The sequence below is a fragment of the Gymnoscopelus microlampas genome, assembly GCF_963454915.1.
Source record: "Gymnoscopelus microlampas genome assembly, chromosome: 17".
NCBI classification, from domain to species: domain Eukaryota; kingdom Metazoa; phylum Chordata; class Actinopteri; order Myctophiformes; family Myctophidae; genus Gymnoscopelus; species Gymnoscopelus microlampas.
In genome coordinates this window covers 43,936,467-43,962,455 of record NC_139954.1, presented here as the reverse complement: position 1 = coordinate 43,962,455, position 25,989 = coordinate 43,936,467, and the positions used below count along the sequence as shown (strand labels likewise).

The 25,989-nt window shown below is 41.5% G+C and overlaps 1 protein-coding gene across 1 annotated transcript in view; it reads right to left on the bottom strand.

Moving 5' to 3' along the window:
* Positions 1-25,989, bottom strand: part of LOC311064464 (contactin-associated protein-like 5) — a gene marked incomplete at both ends in the record, with an annotated part of 145,723 nt that overhangs the window by 40,206 nt on the left and 79,528 nt on the right. The window contains 6 exon segments of the mRNA XM_084084294.1: positions 3,139-3,309; positions 4,515-4,642; positions 7,267-7,423; positions 14,122-14,322; positions 18,090-18,209; positions 23,552-23,658. Coding sequence (XP_083940420.1) covers positions 3,139-3,309; positions 4,515-4,642; positions 7,267-7,423; positions 14,122-14,322; positions 18,090-18,209; positions 23,552-23,658 — 884 coding nt within the window.

Below are 25,989 nucleotides of genomic sequence, written 5' to 3'. Positions count from 1 at the left end.
ATACAATGATGCTGGAGAGAGGCTTGATGACCTGAATGGGATTCATGAGGGGGTTCGGGGGCTGACAGCTCGTCAATATTTCACAACGTTAGCCCCCCCCCCCCCAGCCCGCAGGAACCTGGGGTGGGGGGGACGGGGAGGGTAATACATTATGGCTCTGAATATATACTCAGAAAGAGCACAAAAAAATACCTCTGTTCTGCCTTTCTGCCAGACTCACCAGTTGTGGAAAAGGTACTACAAATCTAGATCTACAAGCTCGCAGCGCAGCACTCGGTGCCGCGCTATGAGCTTGTAGATCTGCTATTTTAGAATAGCCAGAGTATAAAATAATGGCTCTAAATATATTCAGAAAGAGCAAAACAAATACCTCTGTTCGCCTTTCCAACATGCAGGTGCTACAAATCCTCTCATTCGTCATATTATTTTATCGCTTTGTTTAATAACAAACAAACCCCAGAGGCAAAGATTTGAGTCAAAATGTGTTTGCTTCAAAGATTTGCAAAAAATTTTCATGATTTTTTCAAAAATAGCAGATCTACAAGTTCGTAGCGCGGCACTCGGTGCCGCGCTACGAGCTTGTATATCTGCTATTTTTGAATAACCAAAGTATAACAGAATGGCTCTAAATATACTCAGAAAGAGCAAAAAAAAAAGGCTTTCCACCAAGGCTCACCGTGACTATTCGTGGGGAAAAAGGTGCTACATAAATCCTCTCGTTCATCACGTTATTTCATCCGCTTTGTTTTATAATTGATGTAAAATATCAACAAAACCCCCACACATTTTGCTATAGCGTTTATGACAAATGTATTCTATCTCTGCCCTACATATGTGTACCTCCTGGGTGCCTAAAAATACAGCCCCATGCAAATGGAAAATGCTGAGAGGGTGTTAGACGCGCGCCGACGGTGTTCCTGTGTGGCTTCATGTAAAGCAAGGAGGCAGAAACGCTACATTAGACAGCGTCTACTCATCAGAAGGTTCTTTTTTGGGGCGGTGTAGCCGCCCCCATAAGTGAGTTTTGGACACCGACCAAAAAATGTGTATACCCCCTAACCCTTCCATTGTTAATGCAAATCGATACTTTTGCAAAGTCAGCCAATCACATTACAGCTAGTGTCATCACCACTAACTGTAATGTGATTGGCTGACTTTGCAAATTCAGGACTGTGATTGGCTAGCGAAACACATGACACATGTGCAGCCCTATGAATAGCAGTATGGACTTTAAAAAAAGTAATTTATCCTTTTTTTAAAGTGAGTCATGTTGTGATGACCACACACCGACCACTTCACACTGGGTGTGATTTTTTTTATATGAGTAAATTGCCTTTTTGCCTCTTTTTTAGCGGCAAATCCTGTTTTGCTTATCCCTTTAAGACCGGGAACGCATCTGTGTCATTTTAAGATTTATTTGGGGGCTATTCAAAAATAGCAGATCTACAAGCTCATAGCGCGGCACCGAGTGCCGCGCCATGAGCTTGTAGATCTGCTATTTTTGAAAAATAGTGAACATTTGCGCAAATCATTGTATATATTTTTTAAAGCGAACATTGTAACTCGAAATCTTTGCTTCTGGGGGGGGTGCCTGGAACAACATATTTTGAGACGGGGGTCCGCGGCCAAATATATATAATTTTGGGGGTCCTTGACGTGAAAAAAGGTTGATAATCACTGATTATAGCAACATAAGTTTTTTCATTTTGTAGAACCCCCAGAAGCAAAGATTTGAGTTAAACATCGCTTTAAAAAATAAACATTCAAAGAGTTGCACAAATTGTCACGATTTAAAAAAAACAGCAGATCTACAAGCTCGTAGCGCGGGCAGCTTGTATAGCTGCTATTTTTGAATAGCCAACGAAATCTAAAAATGACACACAGACGCGTTTCTCGGTCTTAATGGGTTAAATTCTCTTCGAATGACACCAAACACTTGCTAATGCCCACTTTCTTTTACAACTCCTCCTGGATGGATGGCTGGCAGTGTGTGTAGCGTGGTGTGACACCATCACGTATCCGAAAAAATAAATCTGCAGGTGGTGGGTGGTGGTGGGGTGGGGGGGAGGGGTTGATCATTGCTTATTTCATTGCCTTCCCTTCCGATATCCTCGACTTGATTACATGCTCGTGAGAGAAAATTATCCTGAGCTTTTCAGCCCCTGCATGTGACGGCCTGATAACATACCGTTCATGTTGTCATTAGGATTACATTATTCAGCTCACAAACTGACAGCCCCCATTCTAAGGGAAATTGAATGTCAACCGCGGCTAGCATTTCCATCAGAAACATGCTAAAAATATTGCCTTTTTTTCTCCTTTCTTTTAACGCGCACGCACGCACACACGCGCGCGCGTACATAACTCTATTCTTGTGCTTGTGCCTGTGTGTGCCTGACTATGTGCTTGTGAGTGTTGTGTGTATTGTATAGTGTGTATTTCCTTGGTTCCTTTGATGGCTTGCAAGTCCTCTCTTGGTGAGCAGTACAGCACAGTAGGCAGTGGTGGAAAGTAACTAAGTACATTTACTCAAGTGCTGTACTTAAGTACAGTTTTGCTGTATTTTTTTCTTTTCTGGAGTATTTCCCATTTGCAGTACTTTTACCTCTACTCCATTACATCTCAGAGGCACGTATTGTACTTTTACTCCACCACAATTATTTGAAAACTTTAGTTACTAGTTACTTTGTAGATTTTGATTATCGACATTATCGTTGCGATGTGACGCATTGTGAGCTTGTAGATCTGCTATTTTCAAAAGATATTTTTTTTATTTGAAAACTTATATATTCTGCATAATGAGTACTTCTTTTAAGTACATTTTGATACTGTACCTATACTTTTGTACTTTTACGCAAGTACATTTTGAATTCCGGAATTTTACTTGTACTGTAACAGAGTATTTTAACCACCACTGTGTGTGTGTGTGTGTGTGTGTGTGTTGTCTGTACTGTAGTGTGCACATCCTTGGTTTCCTTTGATGGCTGCAAGTCCTCTCTTGGTGAGAGTGGTGGAAAAAGTACTCAGAAATTGTACTTAAGTACAGTACTTGAGTAAATGTACTTAGTTACTTTCCACCACTGGTGAGCAGTATACAGTACAGTACAGTATAAGGTGGGTGAATGCTGTTGAACTCACAGCTGAGCTCCACTCTGATGAAGTCCTTGAGGCCCAGGTTCTCCAGGAACACTCCTGAGGGGGAGCTGGTCTTGAAGTAGAAGGAGATGTCAGAGCCCAGCTCCGCCTGCAGGGTGGGAAAGTGCAGGTAGGACGACTCCTGGTAGAAGGAGGCAGCGTTCCAGATCCACTCTGAAACAGGTTATCACAAGTACATTATAAAGTGGAAATAGAGTGGATTGGTAGGAGGATCCAATTCATATAGACTCTTTAAGCACCACACATTAACCCATTAAGACCTGAGACGATTCTTTAAAAAAATCTAAATCTCAACATTTTTTTGAAAATCATCTGAAAAATATCTTTTCAAGATTTTTCAAAAATAGCAGATCTACAAGCTCGTAGCGCGGCACTCGGTGCCGCGCTATGAGCTTGTAGATCTGCTATTTTTGAATAGCCCAAAGACATCTTAAAATGAGACGCAGATCTCAAGCAGACTCATACGCTATTAAGATTAAGATGTAGCAAGCATTTGGGGGCATTGGAGAAGATCACACGTTGAATCTTAATCAGATCCATGGAATAGACGGAAGTAATTGGTCAGTAATTGGTAATAGTCCTGGAGGTGGAATCATTTGGACAGAGGTTATAATAAACTGGAGTCTGGAGTGGAGTTAGAGAATATTAATAGTCTTCAGAAACTCTTATCCAGACCCTGCACCAGAACTGGAACAATACCATAAATAAAACACTTATTTTTGTAATATTTTATACAAAAATCAAGACAGAATTCTGTCTGACAGTAAATTAATGAATTGATTTTTTTTTTTAGCGGCGCTAGCCGCGGATCCTGCTCTATACCTGACTTTGTCCGTGTGCGTCAACGTTCTGATTGGTCAGACCCGTCAACGTTCTGATTGGTCAGACCCTTCAACGTTCTGATTGGTCAGACCCGTCAACGCTCTGATTGGTCAGACCCGTCAACGCTCTGATTGGTCAGACCCGTCAACGCTCTGATTGGTCAGACCCGTCAACAAAGTGATTGGTCAAGCTTCACGTGACACATGGCTATAAACACATTATAAACACATATCGATGACATAATGTATCAAAGGCGCCGCTACCTTCACACAGGGTGTGATTTTTATTTTTAAAGAAGAGCAAGAAAGGCAAGAAGACGGTCCTTGATGCGTAGGTGAGACAGGCGTCATTCCTCAAAGCCACCAGACAAAGACACAGAGCCACAGGCAGGCAGTACAAAGTGTCAGAAAGTAAACAAAGCATCTGAGCTCCCCTTCTGTCTCTCTCTAGATCTTATATGGAACCCAAGCAACCGGCGCGGGGCTATTTGCAGCCCCGGCGTCCCATAAGCTCGGAAATAGAAAGTGATCACCTACTGTCTCCATAACAACGCAGCGGGCCGACGCGGTAGACGGCCTCGGAGCCCGTTCGGTTGGTGTCTCCAATCACAATCTGAGTCACTGGCAGGTGGTCTTTATAGGAGAGGATGCCCGTGTCATTAGCCCTGTACGATTGGAAAAAAAACAGAAGAGAGACCCCCTCTCAATTTCAGAGTACAGATAAAGGAATCCATTCCTCCTCCACATTAACCTATTCAATCCGGGGTCATTTTAAGATTTATTTGGCTATTCAAAAATAGCAGATCTACAAGCTCATGAGCTTGTAGATCTGCCATTTTTGAAAAATCTTGAACATTTGTGCAAATCTTTGAATATATATATATATATATTTTTTAGCGAACATTTGTAACTCAAATCTTTGCTTCTGGTGGGGGTCCCTGGAACAAAACATTTTGAGATGGGGGTCCACGGGCAAATACATATCTAAAAATGTTTTCTAAATCCTATCAGTATGTTGCTATATCAGTGGTGCTCCAACGTTAAGGACCCCCAAAATGTATTTGGCCGTGGACCCCCCCATCTCAAAATAGTGTGTTCCAGGGACCCCTAGAAGCAAATATTGGATTAAAAAATGTTCGCTTTAAAATATATGTATATATATATATATATTGAAAGATTTGCATAAATTTACCATACAAAAAAAAAAAGCAGATCTACAAGCTCATGAGCTTGTAGATCCATGCTATTTTTGAACAGCGAAATAAATCTTAAAATGACACAGATGCGTTCCCGTATTTAATGGGTTAAAACTGGAACGTGGGGTAAGCACATTATAAGGCGGAGCAATCTATCACAATGCAGACAACTGCCTGTGGAAAATATGCAAATGGTGTTCCCCTCAATGTGGACTAGCAGCGCGCGATAGAGGTATAGGGATTAGCATAATACAGCAGGCAAAGATGTGTAGAAAAATGTCATATATATGAGATAGTGATGGGGTCTTTAGTCAATGCTTGTATCTTCATTGGGGCGCTCGGGGATCATGATTAGTTTGATCGTAATGTGTTGCAATCATAATGTTTACCATCAATCATTTTCGCAGCGAAACACTGGAACCGCAAATCCAGCCACTAGTATTAACATTAACGACCAGACAACATTGTGTAACATGTCATTTATAACCTGCTAGGTAACAGTGGTGGAATAAAAGTACTCAAATGTTTTACTTAAGTAAAAGTATCATCAATACTAAAAGTATCAATACCAAAATGTACTTAAAGTGCCAAAAGTAAATGTTTAAAAATAACAGCTCTACAAGCTCACAACGCGTCACAATGCTACGCGTTGTGAGCTTGTAGATCGGCTATTTTCAAATAGCCGTGGTATAAAATAGGGCTGAAGTGGTTAATGTATGTTTATAATGTAATCATTTATATCTTCAAAGTAACTAACTAAAATTTCAAATAATTGTAGTGGAGTAAAAGTATACTATTTGCATCTGAGATGTAGTGGAGTAAAAGTATAGACACTTAGAAATACTCCAGTAAAGTAAAAGTACCTCACAATTGTACTTAAGTACAGTACTCGAGTAAATGTACTTAGTTACTTTACACCACTGCTAGGTACTGGTAAAAAGATAGCCTTACTAGACAAGCACATATTGAAAAAAAAAAACACTTGAACCCCAAGCGTGCCTATTCTTGGGGGGAACATTCGCAAAAATAGCTAGTAGTTCGGCTGCTTTTGGCGAAGAGATTTAGTGTAGACAGAAAAGAAGCAGTCCAAGTAGTTGTAGCTCAGGTCTGTTTTTACTAAGAATAGAGGGTTTAAGTGATTAAAGCTGCACTATGTAACCTTCCTCTTCTACCCCGGATTTGAAGCCGGTTTCCTGTGCAAGTCCTGATTTTTTTTATATTATTATTTTTTACCATTGATCTAATAGAGCCTGCCTGCTTGCTCAGGGGATAAATTGAATCTTGACCTTCAGGTCAAAAGTTCTAGGTGAGACATGACCTTTGAAACCATCTAAATGTCTCAATAGAAGAGCAGGGAGACAAAATACAACCACCCCAATTGTATAAGTTATATTGTATTCACATACTCTACCAAAACAAAATAAAATTATATTCATTGAAATAAAGTTGCATTGTGCCGCTTTAATCACTTGCTCAGTTAGATCTGTTTTTAGCGTCTCACAGTTGGAAGTATGGCTGTATATTTGTGTGTGAAATCTCACTCCCAACAGAATAGCATTGTAAAACATTTCTTAGTGCATCTTGAGAACAGCGTAATTAACATGATTCTCACATTGACGGAATTTCATGGAGTTGAAAGGCTCATAGTTTGGTGCTGGCATGACGGCTGCAGTGGTATTTATCCATTAACTGTTGTATGGTGTGGTGTGTGCAGTCTCTGCACAGTGAAATATTCAGTGTTCTTTTATTCATTTGTAACTCCCAGAGTGTATAAATGGAACCGACTGTAACGTTATGGGTCCATTTGGTTACACCCTCACAGTTAAATGAACTGTGCGTGCATGCGTGCTACCAGCTGCAGTGGTCTTGTGTTAAAGTATCCGCCCTGAGATTGGAAGGTTGGGGTTCGATTCTCCGACCGGGTCATACCAAGGACTATAAAATATGGGACCTAATACCTCCCTGCTTGGCATTCAGCATCAAGGGTTGAATTGGGGGGTAAGTCCCTGTGATATACTACTAGCATCATGTCCAGGGGATGCCCACGCATGTATTAGTGTACACACGTACCATGTATTAGTGTTCATACATACCATGTATTAGTGTCGGCGTCACAGTTGCAGAAGTAGTTCATATCCATACAGTTCTCTTCCAGGCTGCAGGAGCACTGCTGAACTCCAGGCAGGAATCCTCCCCAGTAGGTCCTCCTCTCTCCTCCCCGGTCCACCCACCACGACAGAGGAGTACCGTCTGTAACAGCAGTTAATCACATTACAACCTGGTCCACCCATTAGAACAGAGGGGAACAGTCTGCAACAACACTAACGTTAGTCACATTACAACCTGGTCCACCCAAAAGGGACAGAGGAGTACCATCTGTAACCATAGCACTGACGTTACCCTGGTCCACCCATCAGGAGGACAGAGGGGTGACCATCTGCAACACAGTGTCCCACAAGGCAAATCATAATCATCTGCAGCATCCTGTGAGCCTGCCAGCGGCTACGCCCGACCAAGTCAAGGTCATGGATGGAAATGTTCCCCATAGACTCAAAGAGCATTGTGTTTTTTCTTTTTTTGTTCTCTCTTCATTGGTGTTGTATTGAACGGATGCGGTGATATTGCATACAACAGACAGATTAAGTCTCAACACGTCTTTGTTTTACTTTAGTTTTTTTAGCTAAGATGACTTATGGCCCGCCATGTTTAATCCTTTGAGACCGGGAACGCATCTCTATCATTGTAGATGTCTTTGGCTATTCAAAAATAGCAGATATACAAGCTCATAGCACGGCACTCGGTGCTGCGCTATGAGCTTGTAGATCTGCTATTTTTGAAAAATCATGGACATTTGTGCAAAAATTTGAATGTTGAATGTTGAATGTTTTTTTTAACATTTGTAAAATATGTTGTTCCAGGGACCCCCAGAAGCGAAGATTTGAGTTACAAATCTTCGCTTAAAAATATATATATATTAAAAGATTTGCGTATATTTTCAAGATTTTTTCAAAAATAGCAGATCTACAAGCTCATAGAGCGGCACTCGCGCGCTATGAGCTTGTATACCTGCTATTTTTGAATAGCCAAAATAAATCTTAAAACGACGCAGATCCGTTCCCGGATTGAATGGGTTAAACCCAAAAATAAACACAAATATAAATTGCCGGCGACCACGGCTTCTTCTTCTTCTTCGCCGTCCGGGTCTCATATTTTTCTCTCAAAAAAGATAATCCTCCTCCTGGCTCGCCACAGAAAGTCATCCACTGCCCTACTCGGGCTTCTCGCTAATTGCCCGGAGGGTCATTTTGGCGGAGCAAGCATAGTTGTGTGAAATCAGAGCCGCGCGGGTGGGCTATCATGTTGGCATCTCGTGTCATGGTTGTCTGTCAGTGTCAATGAGGCCTCGGCGATGCCAGTCAGGCAGGCCTCATTACCTCCCGCATGCCTAAGTGGTCGGCGTGGCTTCAGTCATCCGTCACGCAACGTGACCCCGCATTAGACGGGGGCGGTGAGAGGGCTATAGCCAGAGGAGAACGACCTACACTCATTTGACTGCACCATTCTGCCGCACGAATCATCAAGTTGATCCGTGATGTCTTTGTTTCAGACTCCTGCATATCAAATGTATTCTTAGTACACATAATTGCTTTCTTGGCAAATTAGGGTCGGCCGGGTTAAATATGTGCTGCAAAGTAACTAGGATAGGAGGTAAACATCAAATCTAGCATCTGTCTAAATAGCAAGCTAAATGCATCTAAATAATATACAGTACATAGTGTCTGTGATCTCAATCAGTGGTTCACAACCTTTTCAGGCCTTGACCCCCAAAAATATTAATATTTGTACCCCGACAAGCACTTGGAATTGTAGGCATTACATTTAGTTTGACTCGGTTCCACAGATAAACATTGTGAAAATAGCAGCTCTACAAGCTCACAACGCCTCGCACTGCGAGGCGTTGTGAACTTGTAGATTGGCTATTTTCACAATGTTTGCCTCTTTCTTATGTAATATGTGGCAATTTGGCGAATTTGCACATTAAGCTAATCATCTGGGGACCCCCCCTTGGGTTCCCGACCCCCACATCGGGAACCAAATGATCTAAGTAACGTAGCACGTGAACAAGCAATCAACATGCATCTGGATAACATACTGTAGCTAGCATCTACAGGTATATCAGCAACCGGTTCTGATACAAAGGAAATAAGGAGCGCTTATGGTGATGAGGTATAGAGTCTGAAGAGGTTTCACACTGCAACGGAACAAGGGGAGTGAATCTGCAGGCCTGAATGAAGGGGAGAGGTCATTCTACAGCTTGGGAGACAGGAGGGAGAGGAGGACCGCTTGGAGCGTTGTCCAGGGACTAAGGGAGGGACAGACGTCCTGTGTTAGCTGATCTTGGCGTGCGGGAATGGGGTGCAGGTAGGGGTGTGCCATATGCCCTTGGTCTGCTGTCACTGCTGTAATGTGGACGCATTAACCAGGTGTCCCGTGGCATCCCTGGTTTGTTGGGATACCAAATCCGCTTCCCCACCCTCGCTTTCCTGTCACTCCATACTGTCCTGTCTTTAATAAACCAAAAGCACCCAACAAAATGTTCATCTTAACACATTGGGTGCCAGCATTTTATAATAACAGATTACGTTCGGTGCCGAAATCTCACCGTTGAGCTGCGCAGCGCTGTTTAAGCGGTAGACTCCACGACGTGCATTCCATGTGAAAAAAAAGCATGCCTCCATTTTGCCCGATGGTCCTGGCTAACGCCTGGAACGATAACATCTCTCACGCGAGTAACAATGGCGGAGCGATCGTGCATACAAAATGAGTCGTTTTCCCCAGCGTAAAAAGTTTCGGAGTTATAGGGGTTTTAGAGAAGGACATAGAACGGAAGCGGATGGGAGCCATGTTTTTTGACACGATGATCCATCTGGCCCATCCTTCTCAGAATCACCACGGGTGATCCCAGAGCTGCTCCAGCCCCTCCCGTGTGGAAAAAACAAAAAGACACCAAACACGGTTCAGACCGTGTTCGGCACCAAAGCGCTACTCTGTGAAAACACGGTTCAGACTGTGTTCGGCACCCGATGTGATAAAAGAGAGGTTTTTTTTGTTGTTGAGACAGGTTCCTTGGAAAGCAGAGATGGTGTATAGGTGAGACACAGGAGCAGAAGTTTCCAATTGTCATTTGTGAGCCCAGCAGGCTAGCTGCTGGGGACACATGATTCCACAGGTGGAGGTCTTAACGGCGGCACTTTCTCTGGCTTTGAATGATGTGCTACATCTTTTATACAGTGCAGCAGCTGGAGTGGATTGTGTCTCGAGTCACAATGTTTATTCATCTCACTCTGTCGCTGACAAATTTATGGACGTGTCAAATGCTGGGAATATTGCCTCTGTTGTCGTTGGTCATAAGGAAGGGTGCAGAGAACCGTGTGCGGTGACTCACCAGCAGCGTTGCCAGTTTTTGTGAGCAAAGACAAGACAAGCAGACAGGTCTACAAAAACAAGACCGAAAAGAAGGGGGCCCCAGCTAAATGACTTCATAAAGCATCAAAATCAGTTGAACCACTTTAACACTTTATATGCATCAGCTATTTGACAATAGCTATGACGTGAAACAAAGTATTTTTGAAACATTAATATGTAACTACACAAATCTACACAAATCTTTAATGGGGGGGGGCACACAATATTTTCAGATGGGGGTCCGCGGACAAATACATATTAAGTTGGGGGTCCTTGACATGAAAATGTTAAACACCACTAGGAAGCAGGCCCAAATAAACAACTACACTTTAGAAACAAGCCCAAATAAACAACTACACTTTAGAAACAAGCCTAACTAAACAACTACACTTTAGAAACAAGCCCAAATAAACAACTACACTTTAGAAACAAGCCCAAATAAACAACTACACTTTAGAAACAAGCCTAACTAAACAACTACACTTTAGAAACAAGCCTAACTAAACAACTACACTTTAACAAGCTCCAATAAACAACTACACTTTAGAAACAAGCCCAAATAAACAACTACACTTTAGAAACAAGCCCAAATAAACAACTCTTTAGAAACAAGCCTAACTAAACAACTACACTTTAACAAGCTCCAATAAACAACTACACTTTAGAAACAAGCCCTAAAAAAAACGCAACACGCAACTACCAATATTTAGTACACGCAACTTAACAGAAAAAACTAACCCATTGTTTCATGTAGTGTCACGTTCTATATGTCATGTCTACCAGACAAACAAGCACACTGTGCATACAATACAATATGAATGATGGACACATTTGTACTAATTAAGGAACTCATTTAACTTGTATTTTAAATGAATGCAATTAAATGTAAATTAATTAAATGAATACATAATTATAAACTAAATCAATCAAGCCACGCTCGAAACATCACACAAAGAAAGATTTATACAACGTACATTTGTTATTGTGTTATCTTGCTTTAGAATGTGCACAATAGAGAAAGTCTTAAGACCTTTTTAATACCTACATAATATCTATTTTTAAATACATTACCATTACTGCATCAAAATGAATCAACAAATTGCACTATAAAAACTGGTCAAACATTGGCCAAATTGTGAAATAATAGAGAAATAGTCCAACATTGTGAAAATAGCAGATTTGCAAGGTCACAACGCCTCGCAACGCATCTGCTATTTTCACAATAGTCAAACTAAATGTAATGCCCCAACTTCTACATTCTAAGTGCTTATCAGGTATAGGGGGTCCCCAGTTCAAATATGATTATTTTGGGGGTCACAGTCTGAAAAGGTTGAGAACCAATGGTCTAGACCAGTGGTTTTCAACCTTTTTCACGTCAAGGACCCCCAAATTGACACATATTAGACCAACGGACCCTCATTTGAAAAGATATGCCAGGGACTCAACCATTTTGTTTTCTTGGGGGTCCCAATCTACACTGTATCATCGTCATTAGTGTTCATTCAACTCTGGGAGTGTACAAATGGAACCAAATGGACCCGTTAGGGTCCATTTGGTTCCATTTGTACACTCCCAGAGTTACAGACACATAAGGGTCCATTTGGTCCCTAACTATTAATTTGGCTGGGGACCCCCTGGAACACCCTCAAGGACCACTGGTGGTCCCCGGACCACTGGTTGAAAACCACATGTATAACTCTATGCCCGGAACTGGGTTGTTGTTGTTGTTGTTGTTAATGTTGCTGTTTGTAGTATAGTAGTAATAGTAATAGTAATAGCAGTACTATGCATATATTAACATGTTGAATAGAATTGTGTACTCCCGATAGAAACACAAGTAATTCTACAACACATTATTATGTATTATTCCGATGTGTTGTTGAGCGTGCTGTTGGCTAAGGGGGGGGGGGGTGTTTGGTTCACATCTACGTGCCTAGCAGTGCGATGGACGAGAGATTTGAGAGTCATTGGCCTCCTCCAAGATTAAAGGAAACGGGCGGCACAATTCAGCCTCTATCTTGATCGTGTTCACGGAGCCATAAAACGCCCTTGTTTTCTGTCTTCTCTTTTGATCTGATCATGATAATGAACTTGTTTGTTTGCGCACACATGGCACCTTGGGGAATGGTGGGGGGATTTCAAGACCTCATGAATGTTTCATGATTTAAGGAGCAAACGCGGGATGTCTGGGACACCGCGGTGCTCCCAGAGCAATTCAAGATGAATGTGCGCGAGAAAAGATTGGAGATCGCCTTTCAAGTTATCACCAAAACAAAAAAAAAAGAAGAAAATAATAATAATATTAATGATAATGAGAGCGGTGGAGCTTGAGGTAGTTTATATTCCGCTCAGTGAGGTCAGAGTGGGTCTCTCTCAGAGTATCGACCAAATGGGTCATGAGGAGGGTGGGGGTGCTGGTGGAGCACATTTAGCAGAGGACATGGTCTTAAACCACTGTTTCTCACTGGGGGGATATCTGTGTTGTTGCGCAAAATCCTAGCTTGCTTTCATATTGTTAGACAGATTCAAACAGATGCCAGGTTCATTTTATTGACCTGGTTTCAATGTACATATTATACATTTTTGGATATTATTATACTGTTTAGACTATAGGTTCCTGGTCTACCTATGATCCTAGATTACCGCGGCACTATACTGTCTCTATGCATTTGATGTATTACCCTGTGTTTACCTTGTGCTTACTGTAAGTGTCTGTTTGGCTTTCTGGCTGTGGGCGGGAGCTGGGCGGGAGTAGTACCGGTGACCGACATCCCCTTCAGCCAATCAGCAGTTAGTTCCACCACCACCACAAAGCAGCGTAGGAGCAAGGGGACATTTGAAAGGGCCATGCCGAAAATAGGTTGCTTTATACGGATACATGAGTATCACTGCCAGCCCCTGCCGGTTCTTGTTATTTCTAAATAGGCTCTGTCACGATTAATTGACCACATATGAAGTTAAACAACTAAATGCTATCCGAAAAATATCTTAATAGTAAATTCTGTGCCACAAAAAAAGAAGTTTGAGAGCGTTTTGACGTTTTAAAATACAGTGGAGAAAATGTTAATGCCAGCCTCCACTCACAGAACAATGAGCGAGGACGCTGATGGGCTAGTCTATTTTGTGGACGACGCAGAAACGCCCAGATAAGCTCTCAGGCCAGACTCAATTCCTGGAATTAAATGCACATTATATTTCCGGAAGGGGGATGGTTTACCAGGCTAATCCATATTCAGGGCATGTCATTAAAATGTCAAAAACAGTAAAACCAAAAAAACATTTCTTCCAAAAATGTGTCCCAAAAATTCAACAACGCGTCACATCGCGACATGTTGTGAGCTTGTAGACCTGTAATTTTTGCTAATAGTATAGTAGTAGTATATAGAGTGAATGCGCGCACGTGTGGGGGGGCTCAGTTTTTGCCAGATGTAAGAAGGGTGGGAAACACTGTCTTAAGCTAGCCTTAGTGTTCTGTACTGTACCTCTGGTGTTGAAGAGGCGGGACTTCCTGCAGCTGTAGACCACTTCCTGTTGACACTGCTCGGAGGCGGTGACGACGGCGCGCAGCTGCTCTGGCGAGGCGCTGTAGTTGAACCTCATGACGTAGGGCTTCTGGACAGAAGAGCCATGGACCTTCACTGGAGCCGTGCTGTTGTGTGTCAGCACTGTCCACACCTTGTCATCTACACACAAACACACAACACTCTAAGTCCCACGATAACGCCATGTAAAGGTGTCGTTTAACATCAAAATCATTGTTTACGTTTGTTTTTTTGTATCAATAATTTATTGTGCTTCACTTGCAGTGGTGTAAAAAGTACTCAAATTCTATTCTATTTGTATCCTATTCTATTCATCCAGCAGAGAACATTCTCTGCCTCTAAGGTGTTCATTTGTGAAGATTATCTTACACAAAACGTGTAAGTATTATTTTCGACAATAATCATGAATCCAATGCAAAAATCCCATGCATTGACTTTTGTCGAGAGAACCAGGAAGATGCTAACTTCCGGCTTCTGACCGCAGAAATGCATTATCCAAGGACCCCTCTATTATGACATGCCTAGAATATGGATGACAGGGTCCATGAGGTCAATGTGGTTAAATTACAGAACAATTGGCCTTAAAGAACAAAACAAAAAAAACAGTCAATATACTCTGTGAGCTAAAATATCCAATAACGTCAATACCTAATCATATTTGGTTATCAAAGCATGCACAGTACCAATTTCTCTGACTGTAAATCGATGTCAGACTTTTCCATGCATTCCCCCGGCAGAGAAGTGGGGGGGTGAACAGTTTGCGTAATTAACCCTTTAAGACCGGGAACGCATCTGTCATTTTTAGATTTTCTTTGGGCTATTAAAACATAGTAGATCTAGAAGCTCATATGAGCTTGTAGATCTGCTATTTTTGAAAAATCTTGAGCATTTGTGCAAAATCTTTGAAAATATATATATATTGTTAAAGCAAACATTTGTAACTCAAATCTTTGCTTCCGGAGCTCCCTGGAACAAAATATTTGACAAATGTTTGCTTTAGAAAAATATGTATTCAAAGATTTTCACGCATTTTCACGATTTCTTTTCAAATATAGCAGATCTACAAGCTCGTAGCGCGGCACTCGGTGCCGCGCTACGAGCTTGTATATCTGCTATTTTTTAACAGCCAAAGACATCTTAAAATAACACAGATGCGTCCCCGGTCTTAATGGGTTAACCGAGGTGATGACTCCAATTCATTTCCATCCCCCACTTAGTATGTATTATGGGGGATTTTGTGTTTACCTCGCCTTAGAGAAAATCCCCACACTCCACACTTTGCGATTATTCACGTCCCAGGTTGTCAAGCTGAGAGTTATTTACATCTCTAATGGATTCTTTAATTGAGGTCAACCTGAGGCGTCGCTCCCCGTCTGATGACTAGGATTTGTGAGGGGAAATTAGGGTGGGGTGGGGGGGGGGGGGGGCAAGAGAAAACATAAAGCTCTCTGAAGTCAGACTATGGAGAGTAGGAAGCAGCGCGGCCCCCTCTGTAAATGACTTAACAGTTACATTAACCCATTAAGACCGGGAACACGCATCGGTGTATTTTTTTTTGGATTTCTTTGGCTATTCAAAAATAGCGGATCTACAAGCTCGTAGTGCGGCACCGAGTGCGGCACTACGAGCTTGTAGATCTGCTATTTTTGATTTTTTTTTTTTTAATGTGTGAAAATCTTGATTATATATATTTCTTTTTTTTTTTTTAAAGCGAACATTTTTAACTCAAATCTTTGCTTCTGGGGCGGGGGGGGGGGTCCCTGTAAAAAACATATTTTGAGATGGGGGTCCGTGGACAAATACATATCATTTTGGGGGTCCTTGACATGAAAAAAGCTTGACAACCACTGATATTATAGCAACTTATTTTTCTTTCAAAAAACTGTTAAGATGTAGAAGACATTTGTAGAATCCCCCAGAAGCAAAGATTTGAGTTAAAATGTTCGCTTTAAAAATATATATATATATTAAAATATTTGCATGAATGATGTTTTTAAAAAAAAATGCAGATCTACAAGCTCATAGCGCGGCACTCGGTGCCACGCTATGAGCTTGTATATCTGCTATTTTTTTTAAATAGCCAAAGAAATCGTAAAAATGACACAGATGCGTTCCCGGGCCTTTATGGGTTAACCTCTCTCAGAAGGACATGCTGTGGAGGGTGACGGCAGCTAAAGTGACAGATACTGTGTCGAGTGTGTGTGCCAGCTAGGCCGGCGCTCAAGCACGCTCAGCCACGGCATCGCTTGGCCGCGTCGCTCCGCTCGCTCTCATCGGTAGACTGAAAGGCGAGACGTCTGGCCCGGCCCTCACATGCAACCGGGGTAGTTTGTTACCGCCGGGTACGTACTACACTACAGTACGCACACAGGAGAGCTCCACAAATGCACAAAAAAAACCCCCCACAAAACACACAAAAGCATTGTCATGTTTTACAATCCAGCTCAAGGATTAAGTGAATCTTCTAAAGCCAGTGGTTCTCAAACATTTGTATGTCAAGGACCCCGCAAATTGATAGTTATTTGGCTCACGGACCCCCATCTGAAAATGATGTTGTGCTAGGGACGACCCATAAGAGAAGACTTTGTGTTAAAAAAAAAGGGTCCATTTGGTTCCATTTGTACACTCTCAGAGTTATGGGGGTCGTGGAAATTGAAAAATCTGAGAACCACTGTGCTACTGCTACACTAAATGGAACAGAGCCTTCATTAGTATCATTGGTAACACCTGTCAAGGAAGTGATAATATGGCTGCTGTGCATAGAGCCTATAATCATTGACACCACTTTATTTATAAAGCCCTGGTTGGAAAATTACCACCTTATATCTCATCCATGCTTACGTCAGAAACCTAGTCACATTCAAACTCGCTCTGGCGATTGGATAGTCCTTTTCTGGTTCCTTTTGCCAGTTCGGAACTGGGAAAGACTGCTTTCAGCTTTGGTGTGCCTGATTCCTAGAACCTCTTGCAACAAGAGCTGAAATTGAATACCCTAGCATCTATTGGCCATTTTAAGAATGTATATAAGAACCGTGCATTACCTGTATGCAACTGATTGCTGTCAACATGCACCTGTTTTATCTGATTGTTGTCAACATTATCGTTTTTCTTGTCGTTCTTATGTTATATATATGTGTGTGTGCGTAATCTCGGCATCATTGTAAATGAGGGTCTCCTTCAATGATCTCTCCGAGAATCTTAAATATAGGTTGAATGAATGAATTCTAAATCTGCACCTATATTCCCACAGGGCGCCAAAATGAAAACGACCAGTAGATTACCAGCTTTACATGCGGTTGTTGTACGTACTGTATACACGGCCTGACTTCACACTCGCACGGGCGGATATTTTTGCCGCACGCAAATGAACTCCCAATCCTTCATCAACTCGACCTTATAGCTGGGAGCGGGGGTGACCGTAATGATTTTTTTTTTCTTTTTATTACATGGCGAACTGTCAGGCAAGTCGTGGCACACAGATCGATGGGATGTGACCTGTAAGTGACTGAACTCTCCCTTCTCGGAGCTCTCCGTCCGCGGCACAGAGAGCTCAGCAGCCACAGTGTTAACCCATTAAGACCTGAAGCCGATTCTACAAATGTCTCCTATAAATCCGTTGCAGTTTTTCTGAAAAACGTATGTTTCTGTATCAGTGGTGCTCAAACTTTTTCATGTCAAGGACCCCAAAAATTATATGTATTTTGCCGCGGACCCCCATCTCAAAATGTTTTGTTCCAGGGACCCCCAGAAGCGAAGATTTGAGTTCAAAATGTTCGCTTTAAAATAATACAAATATATTTCTTGCACACATTTTCTCGATTTTTCCAAAAAGCAAAAAGTGACACAGATGCGTCCCAGGTCTTAATGTGTTAAGGTTGATGACTGCCACGGCGGAGCGCTGATCTCACCCGTCATGTTGCAGTAGACCCGCGTGGGCCCCAGGGGGCCGCTCCCATCAGGATCGATGGAGAAGTAGCCCGAGGAGCTGCCCGTCAGCCGGTAGGCCTCGCAGGACGCCTCGTAGATGGCTGCAGAGAAGAAGAAGAAGAAGGCGTGACAGTGGTGTGGGGTGAGTAAACAATCAATCATTCGCTGATGGATAAAAACATCGGATGCATCAACAGTTTCCTAACATTACCCGATGAATCACCAGGGAAGCGTTCAATCAAGGAAACCTTCACTTTTTTTCCCCGACTCGCTTTGTCATTTTTGTCGTCGTGTCGTCGTCCGCGGTGGATCTCAGGTCGGGTTTGACGGAAAATCAATGATTTTTTTTGTCGCTATTTTAGGATCTATTGTTTGTTTCTCACTCGTATCAATTTGAATACAGTCTTAATCCCCTAAGTGCTTTATACTTAGTAAACTAATACTGAGTACTTGACCAGGATCGTCTCTATACTTGGCCCGCTCTTTTTTCCCCTCTACAACACATCTCTTTGTTGATCTACAAGCTCACAATTTGACACCTTGTGACACATTGTGAGCTTGCAGATTAGCAATTGTTTGGCAAAGGTTTCCCTCATAATAGGGATGCTAGGGTTCAAGTGGCTATTAAACCATAGGACTATCCCTCGGACTATTATAAAGACTTGAGCATTGTGTGCACGTGTGTGTATACGGGGGGTTCGTGTGTGTGTGTGTGTGTGTGTGTGTGTGTGTGTGTGTGTGTGTGTGTGTGTGTGTGTGTGTGTGTGTGTGTGTGTGTGTGTGTGTGCGCGCACACACACACAAGCACAGTTGTGGGGTAGTATGGGAAATATGGAAATATATTTTGTTATCATTTTTAGTTTACTTAATCTATACTATAGTTTTTTTTTCCCTTTTTGTTATACGATTCTACAAATGTCTTCTAAATCAGAACAGTTTTTTGAAAAAACCTATGATTCTATATCAGTGGTGCTCAATTTCTTTCATGTCAAGGACCACCCAAAATGATATGTATTTGGCCGTGGACCCCCATCGCAAAATATTTTCTTCCGGGGCCCCCCAGAAGCAAAGATTTGAGTTAAAAATGTCCGCTTTAAAAACATGTATACAGTATATTCAAAGATTTGCACACATTTTCACGATTTTTTTTCAAAAATAGAAGATCTACAAGCTCGCAGCGCGGCACTCGGTGCCGCGCTGTGAGCTTGTAGATCTGCTCTTTTTGAATACCTAAAGTATGAAATAACGGTTACAGTGGTTCAAATCTAAAATGACACGGATTGCTTTCCAGGTCTGCATGGGTTAAATGGGATTGTTCCAATAGCACTAGCCATGCTACTCCCTCCCTCCCTATAGGCTCTGATCCCGTGCGGCTCTGTTTTCTATTGGATCCTGTCTGCTCCCATGGTGTAGAAACACTCTGAATGACTGTCTGCTCCCATGGTGTAGAAACACTCTGAATGACTGTCTGCTCCCATGGTGTAGAAACACTCTGAATGACTGGTCCGCTTTGCAGCCAGACCTCTGTCTGTCTGGCTCACGTCTGGCAGGTCTGGCGGGCTGTGTGAGATCAAATGACCGGAGCGGCGGAGTTTATTACGTCTTAATTAGCGGTCAGAAATGAGACCAAGCAGTGTGCTGGAGTTTGCTGGAGCAGAATGGATTAACATGTATGGTTATACGTCCAATAATAATATATATGCCTAATTTCATATCATCATCGCTGCAGTGGTGGAAAGTAACTAAGTACATTTACTCAAGTACTGTACTTAAGTACAATGTTGAGGTATTTGTACTTTACTTGAGTATTTCCAATTTCCAATACTTTTACTTCTACTCCACTACATCTCAGAGGCAAATATTGTACTTTTACTCCACTACATTTATTTGACAACTTTAGTTACTAGTTACTTTTCAGATGTAAATTATTACATTATAAAACATACATTAACCACTTTAGCCCTATTTTATACCTAGGCTATTTGAAAATAGCCGATCTACAAGCTCACAACGCGTCGCAGCGCGACGCGTTTGAGCTTGTAGATCTGCTATTTTCAAATATTTTAGTACTTTTACTTTTGATACTTTAGGTACATTTTGATGCCAATACTTTTGTACTTTTACTCAAGTAAATTTTTAATTCTGGACTTTTACTTGTAACAGAGTATTTTTATATTGCAATATTGGTACTTTTACTTAAGTAAAGAATTTGAGTACTTTTTCCACCACTGCCAATAAAATATATATGCCTAATTTCATATCATCATCGCTGTCGGGCAGACACCTTGTAGCTCTATATTGCAGCTTTTTTCTGTCTACGCCACATCTCTTTGCCAAAAGTAGCCAATCTACAAGCTTAACTCACTGAGTGCCATTAACGTGTTTCACGTGTTTTTGAAAAAAAATAGTTTTTTTTTAAAAAACATGTTCAGAATCCAAGATATCATCATCTGAAGATGTGCAGCTTCATCCACTCCTTGTTTAACTTAGAACTGAAAAAGGCTGTATCTCGCTTCCTAAGCACTTTTTGTTTTCTGTGAAAAAAAACTCTGGCACTTTTCAGAATCAATTCTGAAATAATTCTGGCAATCCTGGCACTCAGTGAGTTTTTGAAAAAAAACTTATGTTGTTGTATGAGTGGTTCTCAAACTTTTTAATGTCAAGGATGTCAATGTATTTGGCCGCAGACCCCCATCTCAAAATGTTTTGTTCCAGGGACAGCCAGAAGCAATTTGAGTTACAAATATTCGCTTTAAAAATGTATATATAAGATTTGCAAAAAAAAATCCTGATAAAAAAAAAATCAGATCTACAAGCTCGTAGCGTGGCACTCGGTGCCACGCTACGAGCTTGTAGATCTGCTATTCTTGAATAGCCAAAGAAAGGTCTTAATGCGTTAAACAGGTCTAAATCTTCTGAAAGTTTTTTTTAATTTGATGTTATTACTGTTATTTCATCCACAATGTTCATGACGCTCCAAGTACAACTAATTCACTGCCTGCTATGTTGCGTTGGCTGCACTATAACATAAGCACACGTGACAATATAAAACCCTTGAACCTTGAACGCCGGCGGCCACAGAGCAGTACACGACAAAACAGCGCTGTGCATCAAATAACAAAGTTGATGAACTACGTTGGCAGGAGATCTATTTTTAATTCAGGTGTTGCTCTTTTCTGTCACGTTGCCTTCCGATGTGCAAGGACAACGTCTTCCCGTCTGCATGCAAACAACACATCAGTATTCTAGAGCAAAAGTGTAACTGTGGGGCAGACACCTTGTATCTCCACCACTACTTACAACAGTGTTGTGCGAGCTTGTAGATCGGCTGATTTCTTGCCTTTTGAACAAATTTACAGTGGGGTAAAGTAACTAAGTACATTTACTCAAGCACTGTACTTAAGTACAATTTTTTAGGTAGGCTTTACTGGAGTATTTCCAGTTGTCTATACTTTTACTTCTACTCCACTACATCTCAGAGGCAAATATTGTACTTTAACCGCACTACAATTATTTGAAAACTTTAGTTACTAGTTACTTTGCGGATATTAATTATTTTATTATAAAACATACATTAACAACTGTAGCCCTGTTTTATACCTAGGCTATTTGAAAATAGCCGATCTACAAGCTCACAACGTGTCGCGATGCGACGCGTTGTGAGCTTGTAGATCGGCTATTTTCAAACATTTTACTTTTGGTACTTTAAGTATATTTTGACGCCAATACTTTTGTACTCAAGTAACATTTTGAACACAGGCATTTTACTTGTAACATAGAGTATTTCTATATTGTGGTATTGCTACTTTTACTTAAGTAAACCAACTGAGTACTTTTTCCACCACTGCAAATTTGTGAACGTGAATGTGGTTAAGTCTGTCTGTGGGTTTTATACATTTAACCAAAGAAGAACTGACTAAATAACTACACTCAATCCATCAGAACACAGGTTATCTTTTTCCCTTCCATATCCTGTAAATCAACGTTTTTTTTTTGTGGACATATACAAGGTTTCTGCCCGACAACCGCGAAATGAAGGAGTTTCACAGGAGAATTCTCTCACAGCTGGCTACGCGGTGAATATCAAACGCATGCCGCGGGATGTCAATAGGCTGACACATGAGAGTCTGGCACTCCGGAAATATATATTATGTGCAATATATCCTTTGGATTTAAGTCTGGGGAACAGCAGGCAATTGATTGGAGGGTCAAACTGGCGTTGAACCACCGCGCCATGTTGTTGTCCTGCCTATCAGAGAGCCACTGTAAACACAGGAGGCCTGTGAGCGAGAGAGAGCAAAGTGTGCTTGTGTGTGTGAGAGAGAGAGAGAGAGAGAGAGAGAGAGAGAGAGAGAGAGAGAGAGAGAGAGAGAGAGAGAGAGAGAGAGAGAGAGAGAGAGAGAGAGAGAGAGAGAGAGAGAGAGAGAGAGAGAGAGAGAGAGAGAGAGAGAGAGAGAGAGACCGACCAGTCTGCATTTTTCCCATAAATCAGGGCCATTGAACACCCTATACGTCTGTGTGTTGGTAAAAAAAAAAATATTGAACTGATGAAAAGCATTAAAAAGTGCTTTTGACAAAACCCAAAACTCTATTGGATCCACAAACCAGTTAGCTGGTTTTGCTGACTCCAGGCTCCACCCCCTTTTGACCTCCAACCTCATTGTGAGCTTGGAGGTCCATTCAGCTGTTCTTATCAATGATGAACAAAACCTCCTAACTCCACTTTTTTTTCCATTTCCTGAAAAATGAACATTTTGGAGTTAGCTGGTTTCTGCCGGACAGCAGAGATATGCTCGTCTACACCCTCCCACATATGACCAACTGTGGGGGTACGAAAAACATTTTAACTCCAGGGGTGAATAAAGCAAAGTAAAATAGAAAAGGCTACTGTAACAACTATAAAAGATATTCATTCGATTTAGGATAAGGGATTGTGAGGTAATGGTAGGGTTAGGCTGGGCCAGTAGAAAAAAAACAAAAACAAGAATACATTTATAAATGTCAAGTATCTGCCTGACATAGAAATCTCCTGGAAATCTCTGACGACCGTCCAGAGCATGGGAACTTGGGAAGCAATACGGAACCAATCATTAAAAAGGTGAAACACCCTCATTTTGAAGAAACACCTTTTTTTGGCGAAGAAACGCCCATTTTCCGATGACTAAATAAATAGTGAAACGCCCACATTTTTGCCAAGAACCGCCCCTTTCTCGTCCGGCTATGGTTACCCCAGGCAATAATGATAATTTAATGTCACGACAAAAATACTAAGACGAAGTGTCTGTTTATGTGTGTGTGTGTGTGTGTGTGTGTGTGTGTGTGTGAGCTGTACATGTGGTTGCTGAATGAAGTGCCACACAGCTCGTTGGTTCCAAGACATAGCGGTGAGGTAAAAGCACGTTTTTGAGAAACAAGCTCGAGGAAAGTGAGACAAAGGGCTCACCGTTGTGACAGGTGGCTCCGGAGTATCCGGTCCCCGAGCAGTCACAGTAGAAGGTGCTCCACGACTGGGAACACTGGCCTCCGTGTTCACACAGGTTAGGAAGACATCTGGGGGGAAAAGATAATAAGTACAAAGGTATTGGTATCAAAATGTACTTAAAGTTCTAAAAGTAGACGGTACTCTTTATGCAGAATGTCCCGTTTCACAAGTTTAAAATGTTTTGAAAATAGCAGATCTACAAGCTGACAGCTCGTAGATCGGCTATTTTCAAATGATCGAAACGTATTTGGGGCCGAAGTGGTTAATGTATGTTTTGTGATAATAATGTAAATGTTCTAGAAACTAAAGCCGTCAAATAATTGTAGTGGAGTAAAAGTACAATATCTGCCTCTGAGATGTAGTGGAGTTTTAGGTTAAAATATTGATAATGGGAAATACTCCAGTAAAGTAAAAACAATCCTCAAAAGTGTACTTAAGTAACAGTACTTGATTAAATGTACTTAGTTACTTTACACCACTGAAAAACATAAGTACAAATTGTAGTGCAACACTTACAATATCTGTGTCTTTACAATATGCCAAAAGCATCTCATACAACACTTTGATACCTAATTTTGGATTCAGATTGTTCAAAGCAATGAACACGATAATGATAATAAAGTGACTTGGGGAAGATGTAAAATGTGTGTGGGGGGGGGTTGTTATGGGGCAACTAAGTCGTACAAAGCTCTGAGGATTCTTAATGCATTTTTGTTTGATACCCAAGCAGTGGATTAATGTGTGCCGTGCACTTACCACCCTGAGCTTTTCATTATCATTTAACCCATTAAGACCGGGAACGCATCTGTGTCTCATTTTTTGATCTCTTTGGGCTATTCAAAAATAGCAGATCTACAAGCTCATAGCGCGGCACTCATAGATCAGCTATTTTTGAAAAATCGTGAAATTGTGTGCAAATCTTTTGAATATATATATTTTTAAGGTGAATATTTGTAACTCAAATCTTTGCTTCTGGGGATTGTACAAATGTCTTCTAAATACTAACAGTTGTTTGAAAAAACCTATGTTGCTGTAATATCAGTGGTTCTCAAACTTTGTCAAGGAACCCCAAAACGCCATGTATTTGGCTGCGGACCCCCAACTCAAAATATTTAGTTCCAGGGACCCCCCAGATTCAAAGATCTGAGTTAAAAATGTATATATATTTTGAAAGATTTGCACACATTTTCACGATTCTTTTCCAAAAACTCAACAAGCTCGCGCTATGAGCTTGTAGAAAATAAATCTAAAAATGACACACAGATGCGTTCCCAGTCTAAATGGGTTAAGCAGATCATTCTTTAAGCCAAAATATATATTTCCCCCCCTCTTTCATTTCCCCACGCCGTTAGTAAGACGGGGGTTTTGCCAACCAAATGGATCGCGGTTTGAGCCAACACTGTTTATTCCATTTCCGTTTGTTTATTCACAAACGCATCCGTCTACAGTGTAAAATCCCCCAGTAGTACTGATGGTGTGATCTTATCTCTAGATTATTCCGCGGCGGTCTGATCATAAAGAGAGAGAGAGAGAGGAAAAAACGAAGCAAACACGACCATGGTGTTGCGTTCTAAAAAAAGAAGCGTGGCCCCGGCCGCCGCGTTCCGACATTAGAGTGCATGTTTACGGGATTTTTGAACACTGGGGCGCTTCACGGAAATTCCAAACCACACTCTCCTGATTAATAGTCCCTTCCTCGAGCCTCCTTGAGTTTCAGCATAATTGCCGGCCTTTCAAGCGTGCATCTATAATTTCATACACTTTCATCTCGCGCCCATTAACCCACTGAGACCGGGATCGGCATCTGTGTGTCGTTTTTAGATTTCTTTGGCTATTCAAAAACATATCAGATCTACAAGCTCGTAGCGCGGCACCGAGCGCTATGAGCTTGCAGATCTGCTATTTTTTTGAGAAAAAAAAAAGTGAAAATGTGTGCAAATCTTTGAATATATACATTTGAACTCAAATCTTTGCTTCTGGGGGTCCCTGGAACAAAATATCTTCAGATGGCGGTCCGCGGCCAAATACATATAATTTTGGGGGTCCTTGACATTAAAAAGTTTGAGAATCATTGATATATATATCGCATTAGCAACATACGTTTAAAAAATAAAACAGCTGTTAGGATTTAGAAGACATTTGTAGAATTCACCAGAAGCAAATATTCGAGTTACAAATGTTCGCTCAGAAAATATAAATATTCAAAGATTTGCACACACTTTCACGACTTTTCAAAAAAATAGCAGATCTACAAGCTCATAGCGCGGCACTCTGTGCCGCGCTATGAGCTTGTAGATCTGCTATTTTTTTGAATAGCCAAAATGACACATGCGTTCCCGGTCTTAACGGGTTAATTGCAGTGGAGCGGGCCAGCCGCAGCAGGGATAAGGTTACAGCCA